Source organism: Seriola lalandi, unplaced genomic scaffold (assembly GCF_002814215.2).
Source record: "Seriola lalandi dorsalis isolate HSWRI2012SDOR001 ecotype SW California unplaced genomic scaffold, Sedor1 jcf7180002054883, whole genome shotgun sequence".
Taxonomy (NCBI): Eukaryota; Metazoa; Chordata; class Actinopteri; order Carangiformes; family Carangidae; genus Seriola; species Seriola lalandi.
Window position 1 is genome coordinate 4,654,417 of NW_019525658.1, and position 13,184 is coordinate 4,667,600.

The 13,184-nt window shown below is 43.0% G+C and overlaps 1 protein-coding gene across 1 annotated transcript in view; it reads left to right on the plus strand.

The window, feature by feature from the left end:
- citb (citron rho-interacting serine/threonine kinase b) overlaps positions 1-12,807 on the plus strand; it is a 49,052-nt gene extending 36,245 nt beyond the window's left edge. The window contains exons 20-38 of the mRNA XM_087171640.1: positions 84-203; positions 799-1,024; positions 1,192-1,353; positions 2,709-2,879; positions 3,272-3,452; positions 4,917-5,005; positions 5,119-5,223; positions 5,473-5,642; positions 7,721-7,801; positions 8,072-8,207; positions 8,450-8,589; positions 8,679-8,771; positions 9,216-9,324; positions 9,819-9,947; positions 10,334-10,414; positions 10,502-10,580; positions 10,666-10,839; positions 11,147-11,435; positions 12,703-12,807. Of these exons, the coding sequence (XP_087027766.1) occupies positions 84-203; positions 799-1,024; positions 1,192-1,353; positions 2,709-2,879; positions 3,272-3,452; positions 4,917-5,005; positions 5,119-5,223; positions 5,473-5,642; positions 7,721-7,801; positions 8,072-8,207; positions 8,450-8,589; positions 8,679-8,771; positions 9,216-9,324; positions 9,819-9,947; positions 10,334-10,414; positions 10,502-10,580; positions 10,666-10,839; positions 11,147-11,435; positions 12,703-12,726 (2,559 nt within the window). The 3' untranslated portion in view covers positions 12,727-12,807. The remainder of the gene's footprint in view (positions 1-83; positions 204-798; positions 1,025-1,191; positions 1,354-2,708; positions 2,880-3,271; positions 3,453-4,916; positions 5,006-5,118; positions 5,224-5,472; positions 5,643-7,720; positions 7,802-8,071; positions 8,208-8,449; positions 8,590-8,678; positions 8,772-9,215; positions 9,325-9,818; positions 9,948-10,333; positions 10,415-10,501; positions 10,581-10,665; positions 10,840-11,146; positions 11,436-12,702) is intronic.
- The last annotated feature ends 377 nt before the right edge of the window (positions 12,808-13,184 follow it).

Below are 13,184 nucleotides of genomic sequence, written 5' to 3' on the forward strand. Positions count from 1 at the left end.
CATCTCTCTGTCTCTCTGTCACCCTCTCTGTGTGAAGTGAAGTACTTGAGGAGAAATTCATGGCAGTAGTGATGTTCACTTAGCTCCACCTGCAGGCTGTGTACTCCCATGAGAAGGTGAAAATGGAGGGGACCATCACCCAGCAGACCAAGCTCATAGACTTCCTCCAGGCCCAGGCCCATGGTGGCTCCAAGAAGAAAAAGGTCAGATGAGATTATAGATTTAATCGGATTGATTTATAATTTGTCAGTCTTCCTACGCAGAGCTGGGCAGTTTTGTAGTTTTTTATCTGTAGAGTGAGATGGTTATTTTTATCTTGCCTACTAAAAGTAAGCAAAACCTTTCTAATCCAGCCAAGAAACATTAAATATGGGGGAAGAAATCAAATTCTCAAAATTAAAATCTATGGAGGAGGTGGGAAAAACAGGGGCAAATTCATCATAACTATGTAATTCATTATTTTTTGAGGATGTATTTAATAAATATATATTTAGGAAAGGCTCGTGAATTAAAATGACAAGTTTGATAATTACTTTTCTACTAAATAAATTCAGGGCAGCCACAGATGACTCACATTATGCATAAAGTGTAATTGCCCCACACAGAAACAATCAGAATAGCATAGTAATGCCTGAAAACAAGTGACTAAGGTTTTATGTCCTGTGGCTCAGTGGTCTATGTGTGTACAGCAGCTACTTGTGTGTGTAATCTGAATCTACTGGCTTCTCCTTTCTGGTCTCATGTTGTATGTTTCTCTCTGTTTTTTTTTGTGTGTGTTTGCTCGTGCGTGGGTCTCAGGGTCTGTTTGGACGTCGTCGGGAGGATCTGTTGGCTGCCATGGCTGCTCAGGCCCAGGCTCAGGGGCAAAGTCAAGGCCAGGTTTCACCTGTGCCCCCCATCCAGCCGGTTCCTCTGCAGTACAGTGACATGAAGGCGGCTCTGGACAAAGAACGTGCTCGCTGCTCTGAGCTGGAAGACGCTCTGCAGAAAATGAGAGCAGAGCTGCGATCTCTGAGAGAGGAAGGTCAGACTCCGGGTGCAGTTCCACACACCATTAACTTTAGTGATAGTATTTTATTAACATTATCTTTTTTGGCCAGTAGATAACAGTTTCATCAGCATGACAAAACAATGTATCATACACATAAATAAATAAAATGACGTTCAATTAATCAACTGCTTCAACCCCAGCGCTCCAGTATAAAGATCATGGCAACTCTGCAAACCCTGCCACAGCGCGGCAGCAGATGATCATGTCTGCCATGGTAAAGTCTCCTGAGCACCAGCAGGGCCCGGGCAGCCTGGCACCCTCCAACTCTGGACGCAGGAAGGAGACTGCACCCACACCTGAGGGTGAGTGAGGGGACGATGTTTACTGAAATGAAACTTTTTCTCTCTAACAGAAACATACATGCAGGCTTATAGCTTCATACCGGACACACACTGGCCCTTACCTACACACATATGCACACAAACACTCACACACACACACACACACACACATAGAGACACACATCTAATCTGACTCGTGAAGGATCATTTATGGAGCTCTCTCTATCCTTTTTCTTTCACACACCTTTCAGAGAGAAGGAGGGTCACTTTTGAAAGTAAGTTGTCCAAACTCGTGGTTTCTGCAGTTTGGTCTCTTATCTCTCTCTTCTCCTTTTGCGTCATCCACATCCTTGAAAGGCCAGATTTTAAAAGCTCTGCACTTCTATAAAATGTCAGATCCCACCAGGCTGGTCAGGTGAGGCTGAGACATCTTCACGTAAATTTACTTTTTTCCAGTGCACAGCTTTAGAAATCTGAAGCATTTTATCTTGGTTGCTGAAGCTTAGCCGGCCTGATTGCAGACCTCTCTGCTCGGCTCTTCAACTCACTACAATCTCACCTGAACATGACATCACACACTAACAGAGATGTACCGAATGATAAACTCTGCAATTCACAAAACGCTGTTTGAACCCACACTCTGAAAAAAACTAAAGGTATTATTCAGTCATTTTAGTTCTTCTCACATAAGAGTCAAGGTTACACCAAAAGAGTTAAGAGTCTATGATCCTTATCTCATCTCGTGTCATTGAAGCCTGATATTGATGATTATGAGGAAATTTGGTCATTGTGACTGCAACAGAAATTAAAAGTAAAAAAACAATGGGACTATAAAATAAGTGTAATTATTATAGAATAAATGTTGCTAACATCAACACACTAAACAAACGAATACGTGTATGTTAAGGGAAAGAAAAGCTGCAGAAAATCCATAAATGAATCGTCCCAAGATGTTCGCTGTAATTTGTTTATGTTAAGATGATTATCTTCAAGTGAACATTTGTGTTTATGTGTTAAGACTCGTACTTGATGTCCAGACAAATGTTGCACAGAAAGTGTTGCGGTGCGTAGACTCGCAAACAGAGAATAGTGGACACACAACAGAGAAGTTGATATCGACTGGATGATGCCTTTAAAATGCAGCAGTGAGTGGGCACAAGCAAACGGATTGATTAAATCAATATTCTTTTTCAAGCATTCTCGTCTTCAGAGTTGACTTGCTTATGCATTTTGCTAAACATCTTTTTGGAAGCCTTCTTTTGTTGAACCGATTTCATAGCTGGTATGGCATGGTGCTCTGAGGTGATCGATGTGCCTGATACGGTCAGAAATACTGTGGCCGCCCGCCCTCACTCTGTTTCCCCACCTGTACTCAGAGTATAGCCGTCGTTTGAAGGACAGTCAGAGAGACAGAGAGAGGGAGAGAGAGAGAGTGGTGCACCACAACACCCCTCACCGCTTCACAGTCGGGCTCAACATGAGAGCTGCCAAGTGCACGGTGTGCCTGGATACCGTGCACTTTGGTCGCCAAGCTGCTACCTGTCTCGGTGAGTTACATGTATAATACAATATAAAAGCATTATAGATTTCATTGAGCAAGAATTAAAAGTTTTATTTTTAGAATATGTGAGACCATTGTGATGGTCACTGCTGTTTTTTTTTTTATAACGTCATATTTATATGTCTGAGATCAGTCCTTCAATTTTTCATTTTTCCAAACAGAAACGAAAACTAAAGCAAAAATTGTCGCTGATGTCGGTGTGCTGGGGTGAAAAATATAAAATGAATTTTTGATATTTTTCATTTATACTCCTCCTTTTAGTCTTAGGTAAGATGCCCCGGTTCCTTCTGTGCCGTTGGATGACACAAAGGTGTGTGGAGAGGAGACGAAACCTTGTCTGGCATTGCACTCTCTTTCACTGTGTTTTCTCTCCTCCAGAGTGTCATGCTTTGTGCCACCCGAAATGCTCCCCCTGCCTTCCAGCCACATGTGGCATGTCCAGCGACTGCTCACTGCATCTGTCTGAGGGCCTGTGTCGGGACAAAGGCAGCTCTCCAGGCCAGCAGCTCAAAGAAGCTGGTGGACACATGCACCTGGAGGGCTGGATGAAACAGCCCAGGTTAGCCGTGCACACGACGATGTGATTGTTTAAACTTTTCTGGTACTGTCCTTTACCAATGAATATAACTCTTGGGCTGATGGGGGTTCACAAATCCTACAATTAACACCTTAAGAGACGTCCCCATTTTTGTGCACAAGCCAGAAAAACATGTACCCAAGAATAAAGAAGGGTATTGTTCTTCTGCTCTCCTTTGAAAGGTAACGCTTTAAATTTTACAACCAAAAAGTCAGAATAACGATAAGAAATTCTGAGCAGAGGCACAAATATGGTTGAAAATTTTGTTTTTTTTACCTCCCCTATTGTTTTTGGCATAAAAGGGGAATGTGAGGCCTGTAGTAGCAGCCTACCTTTTGTGTGGAAAACGCTTTGAAGCCACAAGTCTGACCCAGTTCTGTGTCAACAGCTGCTGCAGTGATATGAGGATCATAAAAAGCTTTGCACAGTCTGTGACCGACTGAGGGTTTTTCAAACAATGTGTAATTTCTAGAGGTGTGAAGACCAGCACAGTCCAGTACAGACCAAAAACACACCTGAGGTGGCGCTACTGAGGCCAAAATGCCACACAGGCGGGACGGTGTATCTTAAAAGGTTGTCAAAGGAACTCAATAGGCAAAGATGTTTTGCTCAATGCAATTGTGGCCCAAGATGTTGTGTCTTGATTTAACACAGGTGACAAGATCAAGAAAAAAATCTTAATAAACACAGATGCTTCCACACAGGGAGTCGTGAATGTTTTAATGAGTATTAAAACCATGTGGATCGTGTGCTCCTAAAATGACAGGGAGAGGAGCTGTTGTGGAGGCACCCCGCAGTGTGTATATCCATTATGTAGCGATCATTCCCTCACACCTAATAGCCTTTTTGTCTAAAGCAATATAGTTTCTCCATTGTGCCCCTCTGTGAGTGTAAAAACTGGAAAACCACAAGACAAGGAATTCAAAGCACAACTCAGAGGCGAAAACCAGGCTCCAGAAACATCAAAATCTTTACTGGAAAAATAGGTCAGTACAAACAAAGGCAGTCAAACAGGAGCAGAGAAAACCAATCCAAAGCGCCAGGCTTAAGGTGAGGTAAAAAAAAAACTGAGCAAAGAGTACAAACTGGAATCCTAACAATAGGAAAGACTCGGTCGCTTGTTACAGGAATGAAGGAAGAGAGCAGGAAGTGGACATCTGAAACGAGAGGAAAGAAAATAAAGAAAAAGGAAGCAGGAAATACTGTCAGACTGGATATGAAAAAGAAAAAAAAGCAGGATATGACAGTGAGGCTGTGCCATCTCCTTCTTCTGATCAGGCAGCCTGATGTTACTAAACCCAAACTCTCTGTTATGTTCTGTCTGGGAAACCCACCCATCTGGTTCTTAAACCAAATTAAACAAAGGCATTTGTAGAGATTCCTGCAGAACTGTTCATCTTCATCGTCTGTGCTTTGCATTGATGCAGTTGCCTTGTGTGTTTGCAGGAATGGGAAGCGAGGCCAAGGCTGGGAGAGGAAGTATATGGTCCTGGACGGGACTAAAGTGTCCATCTACGAGATAGAGCCCAGAGAAGGTTGTCTTTCTTACATTTACCTGTCTGGCTATTGAATCAGAAATCATAGACCTGTTGGAGCTGTCAGATACTACCACAGTTACAGATGTGTTTGTTCTGTGTGTGTTACTCAGACTCAGTGAAGCCTCTGGAGGAGTTTGACCTGTGTCTGTCAGATGGAGAGGTGGTGGTTCACGGAGCTGTAGGGGCATCTGAGCTGCCAAACACCGCCAAGTCAGGTAGACACAAAGTGTCTCCAAACAGTCTCCTTCTTTAACCTATTCCCTCCTCTTGATCTGTAACCTTCCCTCAGAATTACATCACATTTACTTGCTACATGACGTAATACTCATGTTTTACGGTCCTCTAAACGAGCATCTCAGATGAGACGTCATTTACAAGGTTTTAGAGGCAAAATGAAGCATGTTCTGATTAATTAGAAACCAGTATTCTGAAGTCATACCTTATCTCTGTTCCCTGTGCGTCAGATGTTCCCTACGTCCTGAAGCTGGAGTCCCGTTGTCACACCCCCTGCTGGCCTGGACAGTCTATTTTCTTCATGGCTCCCAGTTTCCCAGACAAACAGCGCTGGGTGGCTGTGATGGAGTCTGTGGTGGCCGGGGGGCGAGCCTCACGGGAGAAGGCCGAGGCCGACGCAGTGAGTATCTCTGGAGCAGGCGAGGTGTGACTGGGGCAACTGCCTCTCTGCATCCTCAGTGTCTGCTGACTCAAATAAACCAAATAAACCATTACAACCGCGGCCACAGGTAACTGCCGTGTCTGTGGCTGCGGTTGTAAACTAATTGTTTAACTGTATGGGGGATATTCATGAGGAGCAGATTTACCCTCTGCAGTTATTTTAGGCTTTTGAGTTTAATGGATAACCCCCCGGTTTCACTTATATGTGTCGTTAATTGTCCCCTTCTTCTCTCCTCTTCTCTTTCTCTCCTCTCTCTCTTTGTCTTTCTCACTCATGTTTGTTGCTTTTTCATCATGCCACATCATACGTCCCGGTATATGGGCATGTTTTGTTGATTTGCTCTGTTCTGCCCATTCCAACTGGGTTTCATTACACACATAGGCTGCTGTGTCCAAAAGACAAATGGTTCTGTCTCCTCTGGTCCAGGTAAAGAGATAAGATATAGACCCAATACATACTGACACACACACACACACACACACACACACACACACACATACCTGCATATCCTTCATGAGGCACGCATTAGTGCATGTGTCTGTCATTGTGTTGGTTGGTCACCTCCCGCCCCCGCTCTCACCTCACCTGCTGTGACCACTCCTCACTCTCACTATCCTCATGTCCTATACAAACTCTGTGTTGATGTAATATTTTGAACTCTGCTGAAATCCTCTACCCTTTCTTTGGTGTCCTGTTTTTTTAAAGCACACTACACACAGACTCTCACCAAGATGTTTGATCATCTTTGGGTTGATCCTCCTCACTTGTCCTGTCAGGAGGACCTGGGATCAGACAGCGGGGTTTCTTTCCCTGCTGGTGTACTCGTCTGTGTTTTTTCCCCCCGCTGCCCCTCTGCACACTCTTTAGAGACTGGGACTCAAGTCACGTGACTCATCTGTAAGACACAAATCACAAACTGGAAGACATGAACTTGACTTGAATTTAAAGTTTGAAGGATCTATATTTGGCCAGGGAATAAAACAAAATGACTATAATTGTCTTTACTTGATTTGAATGTTGTCCCATACTGCTGCTAAAGCCTGTCCATCAATAGTCAAAACTGAGGTACCTCATGCTACTTACATGTTGACAAAACAACTTTCCATAGATTATGTCAGTTCTGTGTTGAGCATTATCTGATAAAAACTCTCTTAGTGAATATGTACATTTGGATTTCATTTTTACATTTAAATATTAACCAAACCTTTGGCAGAGAACATTTTTGAGTTGTGATAGAAAAACAATTGTTGTACTTGACTCAACCTGACCAATCATCTCTGGCAGTAATATGATACGTTAGAAAAACAATCCTCAGGGTGACAGTTTTCAAAACCGGCCTTTTCCGTCGATTTGCTTCTAGGAAGTCAGCGGCAGGAACACGTCCGTCATGCGGCCCGAGGCCCGTTTATATCGGAGTTTTCATAGATAATAGATTTTCTTATTATAATTTCAGAAGGCTTACTGAACACAATTATGAAAATGAATGTGATTTTAAAAAGTCTGATAATTTTGTAATATTTCTTGAAAAACCCACCGAACCGATCTGTGGAGTTTCAGTCACTAATGAAGAAACTCCAGCGTGATGCTGCTAAAACTGGTAATAATGAGTCAGCAAAAACTCATTTAAACACAGTGGCTGTGGACTTTTACTGCATCGCATCATGTAGGGCAGATTCTGACTACAGCGTGTGTCCAGATTGAAGTGAACAGGAAATAGTCATATTTATTCATATTAGTTTACATATTCTTTTTTTTTTTAAGTTTCATGTTTATATTATATATAAAATTTAATGAAATTTCTCATCTGTTTGGCAGAAGCTCAGAATTTAAAAGGTTAATGTTTTAACAATGTAAGAAGCTATGTTTGAAACATGAACTTAAAACTGGACACTGACTTGTGACTTGGTCCCACCTCTGATGCTGTTAACCTGCACACAGCCACGTGCCCCCCTCTGTCCTGCTCCTCTGCTGCCTCCCCCTCAGGTCACATTGAGGTCGTGACCCGGTTGACCCCTCCCCTCTCTCTGCCCTTACAGAAGCTGCTAGGAAACTCTCTACTAAAGCTGGAGGGAGACGATAGGCTGGATATTAACTGTACCCTCCCCCTCACAGATCAGGTACTGATGTGGAACGTAACATAATTCATGAGCTGTTTTCAGTGTTCATTTTTTCATTTTGCATTTTGATCATTTAGAAAACTTTTTTACCACAGTAGCAGTTTTGGTCAAAAATAGAATGATCTTAATAAATGAAGGGACATGGACGCAGAGCAGATGCTCGTGGCTCCCTGCCAAGGTTAACATGTGTTGCTGCTGTTTGAAGTTTCACCATGTTCACCAGAGTAATTAAGGTTATGTTAACGATTGTGTTTTGTTGCTGTGCTGCAGATCGTTCTGGTGGGCTCTGAAGAGGGTCTGTATGCCCTGAATGTTATCAAGAACTCCCTGACTCACATCCCGGGTCTAGGATCCGTCTTTCAGATCCACATCATCAAAGAGCAGGAGAAACTGCTGATGATTGTTGGTGAGATGTTAGCTTTGATAATAACTGTATACTGAGCAGCAGGGTTTGAGTCTCGACCTTTAAGTTCATTAAACTCAGGAAGTGAGTGTTGTTCCTAAATCAAAAAGCTCATATCTCCCGACATCACAAGCTGCCTGATCGGCACAATGAAGGCAACACAATTATCATCCATCATTCAAATCTTTGAAAAGTCTCCTTGTCCCGAAACATCAGCTACTGTGTAACATGTGTGTGTGCTGTAGGGGACGAGAGGGCGCTGTGCCTGGTGGAGATAAAGAGAGTGAAGCAGTCTCTGGCCCAGTCCCACCTGCCCAGCCAGTCTGAACTGGCTCCCTACATCTTTGAGACGGTGAAGGGCTGCCATCTGTTTGCCGCTGGGAGGGTAGGCCTTGAGATAAAGCTGCTCCGTGACTTTAAAGTGTTAGTCTTACTTGCTGAGTTTATAAAGAGACATGTATGTTCTCTTTACAGATAGACAACGGGCCCTGTATATGTGCTGCAATGCCCAACAAGATAACCATTCTGCGCTACAACGACAATCTCAACAAATACTGTATTCGTAAGGTGGGTGTGGCCTGTTAGTTCCATATACAATTGTAATGATTTATTATGACACTCATGTTTCACCATAATATACAGTGGAAGGTAGGAACATCACAAAGTGCAGTTTTACTTCATAAGAAGAGACGAGGTGCCAAGAAAGATAAAATAATAGGAATGCAAAGGAAATACGTCTCGATACCTGAGTGTGAATTAGAAGCCGTATTAAAATGCACAGTTTAATCAATGAAAGCTGAATTTCATCAAATGCATCAACTGAAAAGTGTATCCTTCCTAGTTAAACATACTTGGCTTTATTGAGATGTTTTTTTCCAAATACAAAAGAGAATAGCAGATTAGAAAAGTGGAGGCCTTTAACCATCATAAACGCTTCTTGTGCCAAATGTACCACATTTAAATAGAACTAACAACTGTCTTTTACTCACCTCCACATCCTTAATCTTACAGGAAATTGAAACTCTGGAGCCCTGCAGCTGCATCCATCTGACCAGCTACAGCATCATAATTGGCACCAACAAGTTCTACGAGATTGAAATGAAGCAGTTTGTGCTTGAGGGTGAGGGCACAAGTATTTGTTTGTTTTTATTTAAAAACATGAGACATCAGTGCATTTATATGGGACTTAAATAAAGGCTGCAGAACGTATTCAGACACTTTGTGGAGTAGATTTAATTATAATTGTAACTGAAGCCACTGTAGTTTTAGTAGTTTAGACTATTTGCAGATTAAGATTTTAAATTCAGTAATGATAATAAATACAATTTGTTGTTTTAAAGTAAAAGAACTACCCAGTAGTACATGGAAAAGCCAGCTCCACTGACAGGGATCATTCTGTCTGAATAATGGGTACTTACTTTGCAGATGGTTGTTTTATAAGATAAACTGGGGAGATTATTTTCACCTTCACTGGACCCAGGATGTAATATTGTCCTGTTTAACCCCGAGCATCAGGAGTCTCTCATGAAGCAGGGCCGTGTTTTTTCTGGATCAGTGTGCACAGTGAAACGGACACAGTGTTTAACACCGGCTCCTCTGTTTCGTCCACTGCAGAGTTCTTGGATAAGAACGACGTGTCACTGGCCTCGGCTGTGTTCGCGGCCTCGTCCCACAGTTTCCCCATCGCCATCATGCAGGTGGCCAGCAGCATGCAGAAGGAGGAATACCTGCTGTGTTTTCATGGTGGGTTTGAATGAACAAATACTCTACACACACTCATCTGTGTTACTGTCCGCAGCAGAGACAGTGAAGTGCTCTCGGCGTGGTAGTGGATAAGATACACGATAGCTACTGTACAGACCATCACTGTGAGGCAACAACTGAAGTACAGTATATTTTTGATATGAATTCGTTTTTTTCATCTCTTACCTTCTCTCCTCTGCTTTCTACTAGTAATTGAAGTCATAAGATTCTACTTTGTAAATGTGTGTGATTCTTATCTTTAGATGTGAACTGTCACTGTCACTGATACTGCTGCCTGCACACCAGACTCACACTGTCCTGTCCTGAGGTGAGACACGGTAAGAGGCAGACAGAGGAGTGTGTAGTAATCTGTCTTTGTTTGACAGAGTTTGGAGTGTTTGTGGACACGTACGGACGAAGAAGCCGCACCGAGGAAATTAAGTGGAGTCGTCTGCCTTTGACCTTTGGTACGTTAACTCCTGCTGCTTTTAGCTGCATGAATAAAGCAAAATCAAATTTTAACATCTGTATAATGCATTTCTTTCGTGGTGCAGCCTACAGAGAGCCTTACCTGTTTGTCACCTACTTCAACTCCCTGGACGTCATCGAGGTTCAGGGACACGCTGCTCTGGGGTGAGACAGACCTGCTGAGTTGTAAACACTTTGATTTTTGTTGTCAGCCATATTTCCCTCATCCCTGTCCTCACTTCCTGTACAGTCCTACAGTGCTGGCCCACCTAGACATCCCCAACCCTCGCTACCTGGGCCCAGCCATCTCCTCCGGGGCCATTTACCTGGCCTCTTCCTACCAGAACAAGCTGCGGGTCATCTGCTGTAAGGGAAGTCTGATCAGAGAGTCTGGAGAACTGCAGCGGACCGGCTCCAGCCGAGGGTCAGCTCCCTGTGTCCTGTTTGATCTCTTTACTTTGGTTTGAGCAAAAAAACAAACAGAATTTAAATTACATTGTGTAGGAGAGATTAAAAATACTTACAACACCTACAAAACACTCAAAAACTAATCACATCAACAACAACACATTTATTGTGGACTGTGTTGACTTTCGCATGTAGGAACTTAAATGACCAGGATAGTTTTTATTTTTGTTGACTGGGCCAACAGTGCCATCTGCTGTAAAAATATAAAATCTTCTTGTTTTGGACATTGAGTGACAAGCTGCTCTCTGCTGTGTTTTCTTCAGTAGTCCCAGTAAGCGAGGGCCGCCCACCTACACGGAGCACATCACCAAGCGTTTGTCCTCGGGCCCCGGCAGCCACGACGGCCTGCATCGAGAGCCTAGCACCCCACACCGTTACAGGGAGGGCCGCACCGAATTCAGACGGGACAAGTCTCCCGCCCGACCGTTGGACAGGGAGAAGTCGCCCGGCAGGGTGCTGGACAGTCGCAGGGAGAGGTCCCCTGGGAGATTCGGGGACAGCACCCGACTCCACGCTGGGTCTGTCCGAACACAGCTCGCCCCTGTTAACAAGGTACAGCAGGGGCGTCTTGGTGGCTGGGTGGTTACGATGTATACCGTGTTCCTGAATGTCCCCAGATCAGTTCTACCCAGGGTCACACACCTCTTTGGTCCCTTGTTTCCTGTCTCGAATATCAGCTGTTCAATAAACACAGGAGTGAACAAACAAAAACAAAAACAAAAAAACACACAAACACAACACTGAGAGGTTCCATCACTGAACATTTGATATGCACTTATGTTTGTATTTTAGGCCGCTGGTTTCCAACCTTTCTTATGACCCTTAATAACCCAGCAATATCACTATGTGACTTATCGTGACCCATCAGTCTAACCTCAGGCTTGGGCCAGTTCCTTGCTCAGCGAAGCAAGAAATGTGGAAATAAAAGAAAAACGTGCGCAAGCAGCAATAAGCAGCAATAAGCTCATGGAAACAACTATATAAATGAAATGAAAGGAATGAAATTCTTGAATAATAAAACACTATAAATACAATATTATAACAGTTTCATGGGTTAACCCTAACCCATGAAATGTTGAGGTTATTATTAGAGCATAGAACAAAAGAGAAAACGTGAAAATACGCTGAAAGAAACAAAAGCAAATCTTACCTCTGGTAACAAAGGTTTTCTAATATTTAACGAGCACTTTGCATCTTGGAGTTGATTATAATCCGTATAATCTATTATTCATCCGTCAACACAGAGCTGCTGTTTTCCAGCTGCTAGAACCAGTTCTGTTCTGTAGATGATGATACTCTGCATGATTCTCACTGCACGTCTTTGAGCTCTCGATTGGTTCTTCCAGGTCAGTTCATTGTTCATCAGTGAGTAAACCTGCAGGATATTAATCAACACTTCGCCCTCAAATAGTTGAAATGTATGAAAACACACTGAAAGAGGCAGACAACAAAACAGGTGTAGCGGGTGACATGTCCCTTCATTACCATCAACACACAGACTGTAGTTTATTTTCACTCCTCCTCCTCACTCCAGTCCTGCTGCTGTAAATACTCAGTATTCCAAATGTGTATTTATCCGCCCCTGAAAACAGTCCGCAACAAATCCACTATTTCTTCCTATTTGAACAAGTCCAGATTTTATTTTGTTCCAACTGTTCCATCTATATTTTAATTGAATGTCTCGTCGGTTAAGATCTTCAAACCTGCTGAGGTTAAACAGCCGGTTCTTTATTTTTAATAACACTTACATCGGTGTAATGATTTGAAAGTAGAAATGATGAAATTCAACGGATGATCATTTCTGACTTTTCTTTCGCAGGTGTGGGACCAGTCATCGGTGTGAACCCAGTTCCTCACTGCTCCTGACTGGAGGTTTGAAGAGAAACCATGGGAAACCCTTGATCCACGTGCAAGCACACACACATGCACACAAACACACACCTGTCACTCAGACTGTCAGCTTCATTGCCTGTACATAGTGCAGTCTCAGCTCCTCGTCAACACATAAACCTGCACTGGGAGACGTCTCCTGCGACAATCCTGTTTTCTGACACGTGCTTTCATGGGAGAAATCCCGCAGTAGATTTGGTGGCAGGGAACCTCCGCTGGTCTACAGATCAAGAGAATCTACTTTATAATATATACTCAAAGTTGTAAATATTGCTGTCTGAGTTTTTATAGATAAAAGGAATAGTCGGCTGGTAAAGCCATGTCTATTTTTTTTAAAAATGAGTTTCTAAAGATGTTGCAGGGAGATTAATGATGTCGTTGGTTAAGAAATATTATATCAAGATTTCATTA